The following is a 20,128-nucleotide window of genomic DNA, read 5'->3' as shown; positions in this document are numbered from 1 at the left end:
ATGGTTTCTGCAGATATTTATAGGCAATGAATGAATTCTTTATCAGGTCAGAGTTAATTATTCCCATTTAATACAACAGTGAAAAACTAGACAAAGCTCACTTTTTTTTTCCCCCCAAGAATCTTAGAAATATCTTCTGATGCAGAGGCCCAAACACTTTAATTCTGGCTTCATAAAACACAATTGTAGAGATCAGACAAAGGAATTTTGGTTATAATTCTATACTCCATTTTGTACGAGGTTAGTGGAATCTGTTTGATTTTCCTTTCCTTAAAGGTTTATGCACATCACAATAGGATTATAATATGAAAACATCCACCATTCAATGCCTTTGTATTTCATTGCAAGGGAAGTGTTACTTCCTGGGTGCTCTCAAGCCTATGAAACAGGACCCCAGTATCATAAACAAGACCTCATTTTTATTTTAAGGATGAGCAGTGGGATTACAGCAATTCTTGCTTTACCTTTTCCAAGTACTTTACAGCACACGTTAGGCACTGGCAAAATTTTGAAGCTTTTAATCTGATTTTGTTTACTGAAGCATTGGTCAAACGAGTAGATTTTAAGTGTAGCATTCTATAATAGTTTTTCTGGCTCCAGATCTGTAATTCTGTTTACAGAAAATTTGAAATTATATGAGTTGCTTTCCTCCTTGGTCTGATGTTTTTAGAAAAGGCAATTCAGACATCCAACTTTAACAATGCTTTTCTTGAATTATTTGGCAATATACGTTGAAAATTATATGTATTTTTACATGCAAAGGATTTTATGGACCAGTGGTGGTGGTCCAGTGTGTGTCTCCTTCCAGAATGGTAGAGTCATTTCTGTTCATTTTTCAGTCTGAAAATACCAGATGAACTGAGGAATCATCTGAACTCTGCTTGAAGTTAGAATCACAGCGTAATTAAGGTTGGAAGGGACCTCTAGAGGTTGTCTAGGCCATCACCCTGCTCAAAGCAGGTCTAGTTAGACCAGGTAGGTCAGGGCAGTGTCCAGCTGAGTTTTGATTGCCTACCTCTCTGGGCGACCTCTGCCACTGTTTGTTCATCCACACAGGAAAAAAGCTTTTCCTAATATCTGACTGTGTTCCAAGTGGTGTGTTTTGCCTCTCATCTGATCACTGTACACCTCCTAGTAGTGTCTGGCTCTATCTCCTCTGTGTACTCAGATTAGGTAGTTGCGGTCAGCAATAAGGTCTCCCCTGGGTCTTCCCTTCTTAAAACTAAAACGAACCCCATTTCTCAGCCTCTCCTCTTACATCACATCTGCCAACTCCCTTACCAGCTTGGTGGAGCCCTGCTGAGTTCACTCCTCTATGTCAATATCTTATTTGTAATGGGGAGCCCAAAACTGATCACAGGACTTGAGATGCAGCCTGACAAGCACCACACAGAAGGGAACTATTAGATCTCTCAAGCTGCTGGCTATGCTCTTGCTCATTCTGTGAAGGATGCAGTTTGCCTTTTTTGCTACATGTTTGATCACTATTAAGATGAAAAGCATTGTGAGTTGGACTAAAGGCTTTCACTTTTACAGAAATGGTTTTAAACGTTTGGCCTCTCTGCAATTCACATTTCAGATTTGAATTTTGATGTTCGGTAGCTAGGACCCTACTAGACAAAAGTCTCTTTCATCTGCTGAAGATCAGGTGTATGACATCACCACTTTTGTCCTTAATTAAATGGTCAAGTATTTTTAAAAGAGAACCTATGTTAATAGATACATGAGCACTCTGCCAGTCCAAGTAGCCAGAATAAAAAGCAGAAAGAGCTGATCAGCAAGTTAACTCTGTTAGCTATTGAGGCACAACAAGCATGGGGTGTGTGGTTATCTTTCAAATGCAGAAAGGGGGTGTGTTGTGATTTATAATGCTTCCAGGGGAAAAAAAAAAAAAACAAAACACAAAACCACAACCAACCAACCAACCAACCAACCAAAAAAACCCACCTGATCTACATGGGAGACTTAAGAAGCAAGTAGTTTAAAGGAAAGGTAAGTGCTTTAAATTATCAAAATGATACAATAGCTAAAATGTTTATAACTGATACAGCTAAATGTAGTCATGAAGAAAAGGCAGTACAATTTGTTAGCTGAAACAACAAAACAAGCAGTAAAGATCATCATATATTTAAGAGTTGATAATAGTAAGATGATATGCAACTGTTAGGCTCACAATGTAATAGATAGTCACTGTTCCTAAGTTCTCTATTTTTACTTAAAGAAGAGTTCCTTACTGAGGCCTCTCAAAGGTAAGTCATTTTCCACTCCTTTCAAGCAATGCAAACACATTCTTGTGTTGTGCTCTGGGCAATCCTGCTTAGCAGGGGAGTTGGACTAGATGATCTCTAGAGGTCCCTTCCAACTCTGTTGAATCTGTGAATTCTTCTGTTCCACGGTCTCTGTATGCTTCTCAGGTTGTAATACTCTCCAGCACTCAAAATCTGGGGCTACATATAGATATTTCAGACATGACAGGACCCAGAGATCCTCTATACTAAGTGACTTGGATTGGGATCAAGCTTTCACACAGATGGTCATCTGTAGACAGAGACGTAGGCATGAGACAGATGATCCTATCTCCTTGTTTGGACTTAAAGCAACATCCAGAGTCTTAGTAACTCACCTGCGTGTACAAGCAGAATATTTAGAAAGTAATAATTTTCCATGTATAATTATTTTGACAACCAACAGACAAAAAAAGAAGGATAAATAAGAACTCTAAATCAGAAGTTATAAACTGTAAAATATGGTTTTGAAACATTAAAATAAGAATGAACAATTGTTATTTATTTATTACAATAAGTTGGTATGAAATCTGTCAAAAATCTACAATGCATAATGTTAACAAGTTTGGAAAGACTTGGATTTTTTTTAAATTCTTTGATTGCTGCATAGAATTTAATTTATGTGTAAACTTAATAATATTCTGAATGCCTTATTTGACCATGTCTCTGCCTTTTTTCTGTTGAGTATTTGCAAGCACGTTAGCATTTATGGAGTGGTGCTAGCTCAATTATTTCTTACCTCTAGTTAAAAACAACGATTTTTGGAAAAATCAAGGGATGAATCTTGTTAGAATAGACTAAAAAGAATTTTGTTGTAAATATTTTATATTTTGTTCATTCATTTCAGATGGGAAGTTTTGTTTAGAAACTCTCCAGCTCATGTGTCATGCTTTATTTTTATCATGTTCAAGTTGAAAAAATGTTTCCAGTCCAACCTCTTTGAAGAATTTTTTTATTTTCAAAAATGGAGAATTAAACCCAGATTTTCCCATCTTGAAAATGCAGGGGCAATACTAATAAGAGGTGTTCAGTACTAGTTGTTGATATCCTCATTAGTCTTGTTGTTCATCCACTCTACTTGCTTATTTCAGTGTTGTCCTCTGGACAGCTCAGAATGTATCATGTTTCATGTTTACATTTCAGAATTACATCAAGTTTTCTGTCTGTGTTTTCCTGTTTATTGCACAAAGCATAGCAACAATTCATGTTACATTATTCTGTTGAGGCACACTGAGTGCTGTGTACTTTTTGAGACAGTCAGTCCAATAGTCAGTCCATGATCACTAGTAATTCAGCAGAGGAGTCTGAGGAGCAGAGTTAGATCCAAGTAGTCCAAAATTTTCCCACTGTTCTCAGGAAACAAAGGTAGATTTGTTTTTAGATTTGCACTACCAAGTTTGTTTTTTCAGATATGATAATATAGAGGTGGTGATGTTATGACATATCTTCTTACTGTTCTTCATTTGCATAGTGTTTATTTTGCGTTTTGGTTTCATCGTTCATAACTGCAGGCAAAAATACTAGTTTTAAAAGGGGCTCTGTCAGTGATAACATGCTTAACATTTTCAACCACTTCACAGTATTTTATTTCTCTGAAAAATAAATCTGTTCACCCCGCTTTCAAAAAATTGACAATATCTAGGATCAAGCACATGATAGGAGTTCACCACCATAATAAGAATACCATTATATTGCACAGGCAGTATGTTAAAATGACAGCACATTATATTCTTAGTGTGGACCTCAATGTACTAGCAGTATGTCAATAGGGCAATTCATCCTTCTTCTTCAAACTGATGAAGACATGATGGTAAATATACAATTTTGCTGGCAGTACATCTATTCTAACCTCTTCTGCTGGGGCTCACACCTCCTCTCTTGCCTGGTTGACAGAACTGTACCAAGAGAAAATTGTGATCCTGGCTTTGTAAGGGTTTTTCCTTCAAGTATAATTGAAAAAAAAAAAAAAAGGTTAGTCACACCCATAATCATTACCCCAAATCTAATTTATTGATAAAACACAAAAATCCCCCAGTGGAAACAGATGGACTTTTCCTCCCTTTAACAGCAGAGATTGTATTCCTCAACATTTGTTCAAGGGATTCTCTGGGACTCGTTTTTCAGGTTCTTTCTGCTCCGTATTAAAGCATCTCTTTCTGGTCCTCTTGCCTGCTCTTTTATTGATTACTTCCTTACAATTTAGGATGATATTATAATCCTTCTAATCAGTCGTATTTAAATTCTTTTGTTCTCAACCTCTCTCAGATCGTTAGTAAGAACTGGTTTTCAGCTAGTTTCTTCTGTGTGAATTTATCCCTTTGTTAGAACTGGAAAAAAAAGGTTGATTTTTTTTTTTATTATTATTATTTGTTATGTCTAGTGTAGCACAACTTTCTAGGCAGCAACTGCAAATGCACATTTCTCTGTTCTTACCAACATTTTTAATACATTTGGTTTTCACAAGGGTTCAGCTTTTCACTGGTAAATCACTGGTTCCTTTTGCTTTTTGCAGAGGTCACCAAGTAGTTTAAAACAATTATATGACAAGACAGATTGTGTAATCTGTACATGTTACTGTGTGTTAATTAAAATCAGCATGTGTATATATAATACACTTCCTGTCTGTGTAATACTCCTCAAAAAAATTAGATTAAATTTGAGGCTCTCCAGCAGGCTTGCTGCTGTCATGTTGCACGTTGCATCTCTCAGAAGGCATCTCTCAGTAGTTTGATCAAGTTCACAGTAACTAATATTACTTCTTCAGTTCTTAGTCTCATCGTCTCCCTGGTATTTTTTGTGACACACTGGCCTTCCATCCAGGACAGTTCTGTTTTGTTTTATATGCAGTTTTTGGCATGCACGCTGCACTGAACGGTGCTACTGTTTGGTAGCAGGGATAGCTAAAGCCTTTTTAATTCATGTGGGTAACACCATGAGCCCAGGTGAAGGCAAACAACTAGGACCTGCACTGTAGGAGCAGCGTGTGGAGAACATCAGAGAATTTTGTCATGAACTTCTCGTCTATATATTTTAATAGATCTTGGATGTAATTTGTTACTGTCTGCTTTATTAAATCAGTGGAGTTAAATCAGTATAAAATGGACTAATGTATTGTAGCATGGGGTAATCTGCTATGATTACTTCCAATGGCTTGCATGAGCCTTATGTTTTTAAATTAATGAACAGAGTAGCTACAAACCGAGCCCTGGCTGTTTAGTTCACTATCCACAAACAGGAGAAAAGGCTGCTGCCCTGGCAGAGTAGGATGGCTGTTAAGCATTCTGGGGACTGCTTCAAAGATAAGCTTGGCTGAGCCAGGGTGCCCAAATGTGGTGCATTAGTAACTCTGGTACATGCTGCTGGAATCAAGGAGCACTAGAAAGTATAATGCTTATTCCCTTGGCCTCATGGGCAGCAGCACCCATGGGAAGGGATAGGAGGCGATGGCAAATGTGGTGAAAAGGGGTAGAAAAGAGAAGGGTTTTTTGTGGAGTGCTTTCTCCCCAGGCAACTATTTTCTGCCTTGCCCAGAAGAGAGAATTAGGAGCTGTTGCACTATTGTGTCAACAGCACAGAGCAATCCATGCACTGCTTCTTAAGTACCAGTGTTAATGTCTCTGGTATCAACTGGTGCTCAGTGTTAATTAATATTTCTGGTATGAGAATAGCCCCAGTGACCACATGACAAAAGCAGTAAGCCAGCAAGAAAGAAAGATAAAACGCTCTTCCTGACAAATCAAACAAAGCTCGAAAAAAACCCAGGTTTTTACAAGTCTCCTCTGTCTGTTCTTTGGGGTGATTGGAAGACATCTGTCATGGCAGAGGAGGATCGGGTGACTCGGGTCTCAGAGGGCTATAAATCACTGCAGTCATTTTGACAAAGGGTGATAGCATTCTCAGTCTCCCTTAGAAAGTGCACTGTGCTAGTATTGTTTTTTCTTACCATTTTTTTGCACACTTCATTTATTTTCAGGCCTTTCTAAAACAGCACTTAAACATTCTTTAGAAACGTCTTGTATCACTGAGCTTATACCATAAAAACTGTGAGAAATTAATTTTTAAAATACACACATAGAATTTCCTCGTAATTTGGGTGGTCTTTATCTGCTTGTTTCCTATCAGCTTCTCAGCAAAAACGTTGCAGTCAAACTTTCCATAATTATATCAATCTTTATACGGTGTCTTTCTGTTTTTACTAAAGTTTGAAGGGCGGCATTGCTCCTTGTTGTATACGTTTAAAAAATAACCGTATCTAATCAGAAGAAAAGAACAGTGTTAAAATACAGAAAAGTGTGTAGCTGATCCCTAAAATCCCTCTTCTGGTCATTGTCTTAGGACTCACTAACATTTCACCAACTTCAGTACTTGAAGGGATATCCCTGCACCTTCTAGGATGAGGCCTGATTTTTTTTCTCTGCGGGAATTGGCCTTGCTTATTTGGAAAGGCGTTGTCGAAACAACTAAAGGGATTTAGGTGCCTGATCCTACTCATGGTTTGTGTTTAATTTGGGTCATTGTAGGTGACTGAGACAAGCAAGCATACTAAAAGAAACATAGCAGCGTTTTTCTTAAACGTGAATGGGGGGTTAGATGAATTGTGCCCGTTCTGTACGATGCTCAGGGAAAGCGACTCACAAATGTTGTTGGTGTTTCTATAGAACATGATTCTTTTTCACTCTGTTATGTTCCTCACCACTTCGTAGGATCCCCCTGGAGATAATTAGATATCACGCTGAAACTCCTTCACACAAACTGAATTTTGAAGAAAGGAAGCAGCTGGATGAGGATGTGTCTGGTGCTGAGGTTGAGCAGTCAGCCTGTGCCCTTGAACAAAGCCCCCAATCTCAAAGGACTTTCTGCTGAAATATATCAATAGTTCCAGCATATTTTGGAAAATTCCCTAACTATAAGTTGAATGAATCATCCATATCAGTTTTATATCTGCTGTTAGCTCGGTTAATAGCCATGTATTAAGAATATGATAAGAGTCATGAAAGTTGTGTCTCCTACAGAGCTGTCTTGTTATGCAGTACAGATACTAAATTGCTTTCTAAACTATAATTCTAAACAGTTCTTTCCAATTTTGTTCATTAGGACTGAACTGCTTTCACATGGAAAGGACATGAGTTACATATTGGAAGACTACATATAATAGCACACTATATGCTCTATTCAGTATAGAATCTGGTTTATTATCTGAATATAGAAATAGCTTTTCATTATGTAAAATGTAGCTATCATGGCATGGTAACCAAGAAATAAATTTATCATGGTATGTTAACACCTTTTCCTTGGATACAATAGAAATCAAAGACAGTTAACCAAATATGATACTTATATACAGAATCTTAACAACTAATCTGATTCTCAGATACAAATAACCTGACAGTTAAAATGAAGGGAGAAATTCCAAGCTTGTCCTTGGTATTGTGTCCTATGGTATTGAGCTTCCATAGTTTTGAATAGAAGTATTCAGTGTGCTTGCATAAGTCTGAATTTTTGTTACACTTATTACCTACTGTTTACTTAAATTCATAAGTATGAATTACCTGCTGACTACAAATAATTCAATTATACCTAGGTGTTTATCCTTTCATAAGTTGAGGGGGAAATTGTGTTCAGTAGTTCTTCGCTTGAATGTCTTCTAGTCAAGTCCAACCCACCCTGAACTCTAACCAAAGGCTTGATCAGTGGATCGTTGTGGTTTAAAGACCTGTTGCCAGTAACGAAGAACTGATGAATGTAGGCAGAGTTTAAAGCAGACATGTTTTGTTTCTCACCCCATCAGACCGCAGCATGTGCTGTGCTGATGGACCACGGCCTCCAGCAGGGGTTCAAGGACATAGCCTCGTATCTTTAGATCTGTAGCAGACAAATCAATTGTTCAGCAGGCAGTTTCCTTAGCAGTAAAATAAATCTATTTGTGGTATATAGAGAATAAAATACCTAGCGGTATTACGGCTAGTTTTATAATTATCCCAAATAGTGGCAGTTAGATGCCTGTTTCATGAAGCTTCAAGTCAGGTAGGGAAGATGTCTAGCTCTAAATTCTCCCCTGTAGTAAATTACACTTGCAGTTCTTTATGAGAGCAAAAAGGAAAGATAGTTTTCAAATATATTTGGTATCTGTTAGGAGACACAACATCAGGGATGACATTGTTAGCAGCAGTATCTTGATAAATTGCCTGTTCACAGAGGTCAACAGAATGCTGTGGGATCTGCAGCTGTAAGAACGTGTACCAGTTCTATGTCCCTTGGGTTTTTTTCAAAGTATACCTTAAAGATATGGTGAGTTATTCTTACATATACATGCTGGGTTGATAAATAAGTAGTTATCCTCACAAGGTTTGATTTAACCCATTCTTAAGTATCAGAACGTACGTCTCTCCTCCATCCTGAATTTTGGGAGCTGGCACTTTACTGAGGGCTTTTTGCGTTCACTTTCCAGATCACGTGAACGGCCACTGTACGAGTCCAACATCCCAGAGCTGCGGGTCAGGAAAACGACTTTCCAGCGCAGATGTCTCAAAAGCAAACCGTCGAGGGCCTGGGAGGCCCCCCTTCAGGAAAGCGCAGTCTGCGGCCTGCATGGAAATTTCTCTCCCAGTCACCACAGAAGGTGGGTGGCGATGAATATTTTGTTAGGTATTCCTGAATTTCTCACCAGGTGTGAAAGCAATTAAGTTTAGCATGATCCTTGTCTTAGTCATTGCCCTGAACTGCTGTCTTCATCTGACTGTTTAGAATTAGAACAACCCCTGTGTGTTAGTGTTGTTACTAACAAGCCTGCTCCTGAGCTCTGCGCTGCCTTAGGGATGCGGTCTGCTGAACCTCACCAAACTCTGACTCCCCACCCCTGTGGATCAGGTGCTTTGTTCTGGAAAAGCAGTTGTTCATAGCAGCTTATGTAGTTATTGTGACGGCTAGTAGTACTAACCTTTTAAACTCTCATTGTCTCTACTTACCAAGTCTGAAAAGGAGTAAGATATTTTTAGAATGTGCGTTCAGGCTTTGCACGTGTATATTTCTTTATTTATTTATTGGTACTGAAGACTTTATAAAATTCCACAGTTCCTTGCCACCATTTGCAGTAAAATTGTAGCACATAATCCAATCAATTTTTTCTATTTATAATAAGTTTCCTGCTTTAATGCTTGAAAAGTCTTCAAATCTTGATCTACTTGAGTGCAGAGTTTTGATGAAACTGAGAGATACAAAGTCAACCACTTATGGCAACACATTGTGCTTAAAACTTAAAATAAGTCCATTTTAATTTCAACAGTGCCAGCTATTTAACTGCAGATTGTCTAAGCAGAAGCATTCAGCTGATGTGTTTTTCTTCAATTTTGATAGTGTTCCCACTCTGCTGTTGGTATCCTTGACCCCTGTCTCCCAGGCTTCTAGCTCCCCTGTGTTCCTGCAATAGGACAATGCATTGTCTGTGAAAAGATTCAGTCTATAAAAAACTGAAAAAGAATAGTATCAAAATAAATGGTGTAGGAGCGTAGTGTTGGTTGTATTCCATTTTATTAATAGGTAAAAATTTAAACAACAGACATCATAGGGTTTACTATTTAATAGTAAATTAATCTGGACGATTAACTATTTTAAAAATCCAGGTTTGAATTTTAATCAAGCTGCAGAATTATCTCCTAAGTGCCTAAGAGATAATGATCTCCAATGGCTATTTTCTGGGCTGTAGCATGGCCTGAACCCCCTGTGATGATATAAGTGGTAGGTGATGGCGACACCATGACCCTAGTCCTCTATCTTGCAAGGAGCATTTGTATCCTAACCTGCCCACTGGCAAAGATGTCTGCAACAAAGAAGTTATTTACAGCTGGAACCAGTACTCCCTAATTTTGCTGATTGTTAATGGAGGCAGAACAAGGGAAATTATATCACTCAAAGTGTCTAATTTTGTATATTTAATGCAAATACCTTTTTTATTAAGGGAAAATTGCTAGAATCTTTAATGTTGTTTTTTTTCTTTATGATAACCTAAAATAGCAAAATCTTTTTTGGCCTTGCTTCTAACTGCTGTGGGGATCACACATCACAAAAATAGTGCCTACATGTGTGAGACCCTATGAGAAAACATCCTAATTTGGCACAGAGGATTCCAAGATTATGTTCTTGACTGGAATAGAGCTGATATCGCAAAGTCTGTTGCAGTGTCCTCTAGCAGCTCCTTCCATTTGATTTTAGAACAACACTTAATAACATTCATCCATGGGACACAGAACAGAGAAAGCATGGTGAGAAGGTCTCTGCAAAACGGCTGCACTCACTGAAGGTGTTACCATCTTCCAGCTGTGTCATTAGATCTCTGGTAGACGTCACCTCCCATCGTTGGAGGCTATCAGACTAGAACAGATACTGGTGGAAAAGGGGTCCTTTGAGTTGTCCCTTTCTGCTCAAGTACAGAAACATTTAGCTTAAACAGGTTTCTATATTGGGTTACATTATCCAGCTCCCTTTGCACTAAAGCAAATGAGAAGTGCCCACATGATCTATTTTTCTGACTTTACTGGACAAGTATTAACCTTCTGCAGAGAAGCAGGGTCAAAAACTTGGGAGTAGCAACATTTCAACTGACATTGCTGTTTCTTCAGTGACCATCCAACCATCTCTCCTTTAGGAGAACGTTACAACATCACAGATTCTTCAAAGATTATGTCATTGGCTGAACAGCAAAAATGTTAAATCACATTGGGAGCTTCGTGTAACATATGGCAAAGTGTAATCCTGCAATCAGTTATAAGAAGTAATCCTGTTAAAATACTAAACCTACTATAAATTTTGGTTTTAACTTGGATTAATTAATGACTCCTGTGTGAACACTGTACTGCAGCAAATTTACAGAGCTCTGAGGTGTTTATAAATTCCTGTGCATAAGGGCAGTTTTCATCTGCATAATCACCATTTTTTCCTCTGCGTTAGTTATGATGATGATTATAGATAACCCTTTCATCTATCTCTCTTTATGCGCCATACAAATATGGTAAGTACCATTGTCATATAATGTTTTCTCGGTGGAAAATATATCACTGCCACAGTAGTTTCTATTGCTGCGTGTTTTCCTTCATCCTATGTAGTACCAAACTCTACTGGAATACTGGAATTGTGTGCAGATAGTGCTGCAATGCCAGCACTACTTGTAGATAACAGGGCCATGGTACTACCTAATTCTTTTATGCTTCTTTTCTTTTTCCCTCCCATCCTCCCACAATAAGTAGGATCCCTGGCAGGCAGAACCTACAACCCCCTAAGGTCCAACTGACCCTTGTGTATAAAACATTTAGTAACACAGTGATACTTTCGACGGCATGATGATGCTTTCTGTGTGTCTATATCATGAAAGATTCAGTTTCTGTTGTTCATCATTAATTATAATACCTCTCGAGTTTAATATGAAAGTATATCTCATTCTAGAGATAGTCATCTAACTATCTTTCAGGTACATGGAGTAAATTCAAGTAAGTGACATTAAAAAAATCCCTATTTAAAAGTGTCAGTGGTGTCACTGAATTGGTGTTACAATTCTTACTAAGGTCAGTGAAATGACCAGAACCAGGCAGTCTTTAGAGTAATTTATATTAACATGTGATATGATGGAGCATGGTTTGGGTTTGTCCTTGAGTGTGTGGGTTTATGTACAAGTCACCTTTCGGACACTCTACAGACTAAAACAATTTTCTGATTATTTATATTCTCGCATTAAAGCAAAGCTACCGTACAACTTGTCTAAACTTTTTTTTAGATGCCTGTGATATTAGTCTTTTGACATCTAGCTCTATTAACTGATCTGTCTGGAATGGCTGACATTCTGCTATTCCTCATGCATCTTGAATTTCTAGGCATACTGTTTTGGCAAGTGGTTTTGATTTATTTCTGAAGGTTTTTGTACTAAATAATATAGTGGAAGGTGGTGTAGCCCTTGAAAGATTCTTAGGCTGCAGGTAAAGAGGAGGGTGAGGGAGAAGGAAGATGAGGCTGAAAGGTTTGAGAAAGAATATATAAGCATTCTTTCCAAAATGTGGGACTGGCTTTGATCAAAACCTTCTGCTTGGGCTGTTCAAAAATAAAACGAAAAAATCCTCTCAGTGCTAAGAATTTATTGGCTATTTAGGAGTATATGCTGCAGTAAACAACAAATGTATTCACAAGAATATTTTTAATATATATTTATATTCTTATGTGGTGAATCAAGATACATATTTTGTGTCCTCGCTAGAGAGGTAGTATTTCAGGTTAGTATTTGGTAGGATTTTATTATTCTACCTGAGTAGAATTTTGATTAGAGCAGTGTTAAGAAGTTTTATACATTAAAAAATAAAAGCCTTTGTGTGTTGGTAGATGGATCTTGCCTTTTCTTAAGCCTGTTTCTGAGGCACTGATAACACTTGGAGATTTTTTAATAATGCTTCCAGTTCCTGCTCTTTACCTCTTCCAATTGAGTTGATTAAAAAGATTATATGTTTTGGTGACTAATCATAAAATATCTATTAGAATAATAACTCAGTCTTCTCCTCTCACACTGGATTTCAAAATCTACTTATTTAAATCTGATCTTTTGGTACAATAGGAACTGTATTTCCAGCATTTTCTTCAAGTGTATTTTCAAGCAACTTGCACACAATAAATTCTTCTGACTTCATTCCTTTTAGTTGATTGTCAAGATTTTGCTGACTCTTACTTCTTTATGTGTGCAGAAGTATTCCTGATATAGAAAAGCATTTTTGAAGAATGTCTTTGCAATGGCGTAGGAAGAAAATGGGGGTAGGAGGAGTGTCTTGTTTTTCTGCTGGTCAAAATACTGCAAACTGTTTCATAAAGCGCTGATATTTCTTCCATGCTCACAGAATAATAATTCAAAAGCCAAGTAACAGCAGCAGAGGGATGGTGTCGATGCTTGCATGGTTACTGTTACTGCTTATTACCTATGTCTTTCCCAGTATCCTCATCTAACTTGGGAAAACTTGAAAAGCTCTTAAAGCTTTTCAAGCTCAAGTAGATTTTATTCCAAGCTAAAGATTACTGTTGTTTCAGTTTCAAAGACTCCTAATTTTTTTTTCCACCCCAAAAAATTAGTATGTAGATCAAATAGCTTCTTATGGTTATGTTTTTGTCAATAATTAGCCAAACATTTAATACAGCACTTCTCAAATACCATGCATGCTATTTAAAATGTTAGATATTGTCCTGTAGTATGTTCTGGTTTCATGGATGCTGTATTCTTACAGCTATACTAATAAATTCTATAGTTGCTCAATATTCTATATCTAATTTTAGCATGAAATTAGAATTTTACATGTTATTAATAGCATATTATTGATTCTAAACAATCTTGTTTCCACATACTTTTACGCTGTTTCTTCCTTAGAATAATATAAGAATTTATTTGCATTAGAAACAAAACCACAAATATAGGAAATTCCATTGTTGAACTAAATTCAAAACTTCTTCTAGTCCTTATTGAACAGAAGTTTTTGAGATTTTAGGAGTTACTGATTACATTTTTTTTATAAGGCTTTCTTGCACAGAGTATAAACTACATCTTTTATCATCAAGTTAACATTGTGCTTTTAAATATCAACGGCAATAACAAATATACATGAATGCAAATTGTTCCTACTCAAGAAATTCCTTACAAGGTTTTGTCCCATGATAAGACCCTGTAGAAAGGGAATGTGTTTTGTCTCCAAGCTTAGTGGGTTTCATTGCAGGCTGTAGCCATTTGCACCGATCATGTCTTGGTCTGTTCCAGCTCTGGGCTCCAACTGGCCACTATTTTGTCTGCAGATGTTTTCACAGAAACGTTGAAATAGGGATTATATTAACTTTTTGTTTAGCTTTGATGAAAGTGTGTACCCCTGCCTGACTTGCTTTCTATCCTCTTGCACAGATCCAAAACAGTCCATCTTAAATCTAAGAGCTAATACTGCATAGTTCTTAAACCCATTAATGCCCCCTTTTCCATTTAGAACAGCAAAGATAACAGCCTGATCAAGAATTTCAGAATTCTGAAATAGACGCTTTCTTTTTGCATATGAAAACAAAATCTGTAGTTCAATCAAATCGATTGAAATTTAATTGTAATTTTTAGATTAAAGAACACACTGCATTAAAGAAAACAGTGATGTTCAAGAATAAAAATAAAATTGTTGTGGGAGGGAACTCAGTGTGGTTATAGTTGTATAGCTGGTGGGTATATGGATGTATGCACAGATACACATGCTGGCATGCAGTCCTCTTTGCTTTAGTAAATTATAACTAATTCTGAGAAGTCTTTCAGATTTGATACTTCTTGCATTCTGCTTTTTTTAAGCCACTTTGCATTCTCCAAAAGGTTCTCTCTGCCATGACTTGCTAGTTGCCATTAAGAGCTTGTGCTGGCACACTCTGCCAGTTTTTTCCTCCTTGCCTGCATTCACACAGAAATTGGAGCATTCTGTATATGTACGTCCATATGTGGTTATATCATATGTTTTAGGAAGAAAGTAAAGGCAGAGTGGAGTTTTTCCTTTGAAATGCTGTGTTTGGAAATCTATTTTCTGCCACCAGCAGTGATAGAAAACAGTTAGTTCTCATTATGTAGTTTTTAACTAGTCCAGTTTAATCATCCTAGACTAGAAAGCCATTTGCATCTTAGCGTTACAAACTTGCCTCTGAACAGGGAATCCTAACAAAGATTTGCTGTGCATTGTCATTTTCTAGGACTGCTCTTAGCATTTGAATTTGCTTTAGCTTTTCTTTGAAATAATTCAGTTTCAGCATTTACCTCAGCTTTTGGATTAACTCTTTTGATTATCTGTAGTTAAAATTTGAAATAGAGCCCTTGAATTGAAATGTCACTGTGAGCTGGCAAAACGAACCACTCAATAATATTTAGTCATTATCTTTAATAACCTTATCAAAAATTCTATGGCAAGTGCAATACAATTTCCATTTTAATAGATCCAGCATACTTTTATACTTGGCGTTTTTCTTTTTCATCTGCATATAAAATGACTAAAACTGTTTGGGGGATAAGTTGCTTTGTCTCTTGTGTGATTTTGTCCAATATGTTTTGGAAAAAGGTAGTATTTGGTATGTACTAGATACTTTAAACTTCTTTTATTATTCGGAAATATTTGAGAGGATCACTGTAAGAAGCTTTATAGCCTCACAGAGGCTTCTGGATTGTTTTTCGTGCTAGATTTTGGTTTAGGTTTGGGAGTTCTAGGGTGCTGAGGTTTGTTGAGATTTTTGGCTTGCTTTTTTTTGATTCGGCAAATTCTGCAATCATTTCCTGTGTCTGTATGTCAGCCTGTTACCTTGGTCTGTTGTTTGTATAATAAAGTTTCCAAAATCTTAGGATTGATCTGTCCCTTAGTATGTGTGTGAAGCCATAGAGAAGGGCTGACCTTGCTTTTGCAGGCCCAGTGTGCTGTAGCCAGGCTCAGCTGAGGTCATGCTGCATATTGCAGTATTTTCTACGTAACTTCCATACGATTTATATCCATTTCTCTCTTGTCAGTTATGGCAATGCTGTTACACTGTCTGCAGCAGTGCTGTATGCAGAGCACATTGGGTCTTTTTGGACTGGATGAGTGAGTGTGACAATTAGGATTCATTCCCATATGGCAAGGTAGGAGGGAAGAGGGAGACTTCTGTTTTTTTATCATTGGCTCCTTTTTCCTTGGGTCTATTGGGTCAGAAGCCCACATGTGGATGTGAACTTAAGTGATGACAGCCTAGAAGACAATCACTACAGTTTTCAAATGTAGGGGTTCCTAGGCCTCTAAGGAAAGAGAGAAAAACCCTGGTTGCTTGATTTAGAAAACTGTTGAAGTAAAAGTAAAAAATGATTCAAGTGCATGTCAGGTTACTGCAGAGAGGAAGGGAATAACCTGCTGTCCATGTCTGCTGAGATAAGGAAAGGATGTAATGGAAATAAATTACTTAGGCAGAGGCACAACATGAGGGAGACAGCAGAGGATTCATTTTGATCACAAGGGTAGTTAACTGCAGAAATGGATTCTCTGAGGAGGCTATTGCATCTCTGGCAGGTTTTCAGAACAGCTCGTACTCTCCACCGCATTCCATTTGCCATACCTCTCCATATTCCAGAGTGGATCATTTCTGGTAAACTTCCTTGCCCAAGCAGCCAGCCAAACTGACACTTACCTGATCCACTGGGCATGTAACAGCCATCATGGGACCACACTTCACAAGGCCCCTAAGTGCCATGGCTTTTCACAGCTAGGCTTTCGTAGCAGATGGAAAAGCTCTTGGCTTGAAATTTTTTAATTTTTTTTTCAGTGAGCTGTTTACGGTGTTGGTTCTGCTTGTAAATCATTTCAATTCTGTTAGCATTTGAAGTTACTTTACATTGTTGTAACTGCTAACACTAAGAATAGCATAATAGGAAATAACTTTGAGACACTATGGTAAGCCACACAGTCTCCACTAACTGCTCAGTTTGTCACCGTATTTCTTGCCTGTGCAAAGAAGCAGATAAAAATGTTGCATAGAAGACTGTTCTATATCTAGAAAGTCTGTTTCTTACTGCAGAAAGCTTTATTTAAATAAAAAAGAAGTTGTTAGGAAGTTGAAACTATTTTTTTTCCTGTATTTAGATAAAGCACAACGCTTCTGGTTCTAACAGGCACTGCAAACTCAAAAGATTTTTGAACAGCAAATTCTGTATGGCTACAATAAAACATTTCGCACCAAAAAAGCAAGTGTTCCAAGGAAGGATATGCCAGCATTTTCTGTAATTGTTTCTAGAAGTGATTCGTCCATAGGGTTAAATTCTTTTTCAGTTATGGTGGAGATGAGAGTGTGTGCTTGTTTTCTACTATAGATAAAATAAAATTAAAAACTTCTCTTTTCCTACTTCCTCTTAGAAAAGAACCGTAGGGAGATTTTTAAAGGTGAGATAAAACCCAGTCTGCCTGTGATATGACATCAAAAATAATGGCAACTGGTCCTAGGAGTAAGGGACAATTCAGCCCACCTATTTCAATCCGTCCCCGTAGGATGCAGTCTGAGGGAGAGTGCCTCTGAGAGTGCATGTCCTCACCAGATAAGTGGGGCATGGGCATGGCACTTGCCCTGGAAGTCTGAGAGAGGGCATGCATAAAAAGTAGGTTGTTATGGCAAGAGGGAGCGCAGTTTCTAGACCCTAGCAGTGGTGTTCAAGTTCCCTGGAACATGCTCATATTTTATATTAGGTCTGCAGTAAATAAAAAATAGGACCAGAAAGGCCAGGCACCTTAGGCTCAGTCTCACAGCTGAGCATCAAAGGCATCAGGGACTCAGCTTCCAGGGGAGACAGGAAGAATGCTGTTCCTCATTATACCTTGTGGCCACAGATGCAGATGGATGGATGGATGGAGCTGGTCCTTTTAGACTGATTTGTCTCTGCAGCTTAAGGCCTCCAACTTTCTGCTGAGGGCTGCAATCACTAGCCTGCAAAAAGCCAGTGGAGCTGTCGTCATTTAGACTGAATCATGACCTTTATCAGATCTAACCACTGGTTTCCCTCAGAGGTTTTAAGTGGAGGTTAAGTGTGTGTCTGCTTAAATCTGTTCACAACAGAGCTTGCAACGCCCTCTCTCCCTAGAAGAAGCCAGGGGGCGGAAGGTTGTCTAAAGACAACTGGGTTGCCTTGTAAAAGAGCATGTCTCGTGGCCAGGAAAGGCCTGGGAAGAAATGGAGAAGAGCCTTGCATGGATGCATATGAACTGCTAGTGCCTAAATTCCAACTCCATTCGGCTAGATAGAGTTTGTGTTTAGTTTTTGCTTGGAGTACATTTTCTGTCATCTCCTCGGATGTTAGGTACCACTTGTTTTCTTAAAGGAATCTGGAAATTGTCCTTATTTTTAAAACAACCAACTAAATGAAAATTTTGTTCTTACATTCACTGAATGTCTAGTCAGTTTTCATGTAAATGATGATTTGATTCCAAGTTAAGCTAATTTCACACTGTACTCTAGGCATGTTGAATTTGGACAATGTGTTTTGCAGTGCATACTCAACTTTAGCATTTTTCTGCTTGCTAGCAATTGCTTCAGATCAACACAAACTGCTTCTCTATATCTGAAATAATTTTTGAAAGCTTTTTGGAAGTGGGACACACCATTGGGTGGTTCCTGGTACTTCTGTGGCAGAATGGAATAGATGGTGGGCTGTTGTGTATGGAGAACTAGGGAAGAATATAGAAATATTCTGAGACTGTTCAAGTTATGTGATAATTGCGGTTCCAAAGGTTGTTTTTTTTTAAAGCAAAGCTTTTCTACCTGCACTTCAGTTACACAAGCAGCGCATCTATCAGGGGGTAAGGAGGGTGGGGTGGGAAGAATCCTTTAAAATGCTTTCACTTGCTTCATTATAATATTAACTAGCTTGACTTTGTTATTGAATGAACCCAAGGTTTTTCTTCTATAATGCCTTTTCTAGCCTCCTTATTCTTGGGTACTTCCACATATGAAAGTTATACAACGTACCATTCTTTACCAAACCATCAACGTTATGAAAGACGTGTCAGCAGAATGGTTATTTTAGGTTGGGGTTTAAGTTCTAGAGAATTGTTATGTCTTTGATAAAAAACCATATGTCCAAACTTATAACCTATATCCAAATTGAGCTTTTAGCAATCTCAATGTGAAGACAGTTTGCTCGTGTAAGTAAAGGGAAGTGATTCATACAATTAAATATGGAAGTTTGATAGATTACCTACTGTAAAGATCTCTCGCATTTTTATCTTTCTATAAAAATGCTTATTTCTATGTCATTTTCAATATAAAGAATAGTTCTGTCCTAACAGTTCTCTTCTGTTTTTTAAAAAACATGCTGAACTAAAACCTAAGCCTGAACTTTCCCATATTCTGGAAATATCAAATAAAGATCCAAGTCTGGTGACTTGAATCTGTTTTCTCTCACTCGGGCCTTTATTTGCCATCATGTGCCTCAGTGTTGTGTCAGTGTCATTCTGTGAAGCCATTTAGGTTACACTGCTGGAACTGCAGCCACTTCAGGACAATACATTGCAGAACTTTTCCCAGGAAGGGTCAAACATCCCCCAGGTGTGAGCTCCGTGTAAGCGCAGACGTAGCCACCCTGGTTTGAATGCTCTGCCAGCAATATATTCACGGGCTTTTCAACATAGTGTTAGGGAAAATTATTTGAGTTGATCCTGTAGGAAATGACAGCAAAATTCCAGATTTTTATTGCGTTGTTTGTGCTTAAGACAATTTCTGCTGCTTTCTAGTGAATTGCTTTATGTGGAATGCAGCTTTAGAGTGGTGCTGTTAAAATGTGTTTGAAGGTGTTTTTAGGCAAGTAAACGTGCAGTGTCCTTAAATGTGTGACAACCTTGCAGCGTTACCTCCTGCCCCTCTCTCCCCTGTGTTGCTGAAGCATTGCCCTCAGTGATACGGTGCCGTCTCTGTGTCTCTGCGATGTCACTGTGTGTGCAAATTCATGTTGGAAGGATCATTCCTTTACTGTATGTTTACACTGACGTTCAGAGCTTTGCATGCTTTCCTAACTTCATCATTTTAAAGGTGATAGATTTCTCTTACAACTTTAAGATTATGATCCTTAAACTGGCAAATGCTTTAATAGTTTTGTTAGTTTCTGTTAAGTCTGATATTTGGGATTAAAACTTTTCAAAATCTCCAAGTGAGGAGAATATAAACCACTTAACTTTCTTTCCGGAATATAGCAATTTCCATATCAAAAAAGGTCGATTTTGGGATATGTTTTATAAGTAAAGCAATTACTTGGTATGTTAAAACCAGGAAAGGGCCTATAAATAGCATCCCAGACACTGTCAGTCAATTGCAAAACT

The 20,128-nt window shown here is 37.8% G+C and overlaps 1 protein-coding gene across 8 annotated transcripts in view; it reads left to right on the top strand.

Moving 5' to 3' along the window:
- Positions 1-20,128, top strand: part of STXBP5L (syntaxin binding protein 5 like) — a 199,625-nt gene that overhangs the window by 162,896 nt on the left and 16,601 nt on the right. For all 8 annotated transcript variants that reach the window (XM_014957184.1, XM_014957183.1, XM_014957182.1 and 5 more), the window contains one exon: positions 8,734-8,904. In XM_014957184.1, coding sequence (XP_014812670.1) covers positions 8,734-8,904 — 171 coding nt within the window. The remainder of the gene's footprint in view (positions 1-8,733; positions 8,905-20,128) is intronic.

This window comes from Calidris pugnax, unplaced genomic scaffold, assembly GCF_001431845.1.
Source record: "Calidris pugnax isolate Ruff unplaced genomic scaffold, ASM143184v1 scaffold225, whole genome shotgun sequence".
NCBI lineage: Eukaryota > Metazoa > Chordata > Aves > Charadriiformes > Scolopacidae > Calidris > Calidris pugnax.
The sequence above is the reverse complement of the archived record's forward strand: the minus strand, read 5'-3'. Positions and strand labels throughout refer to the sequence as shown.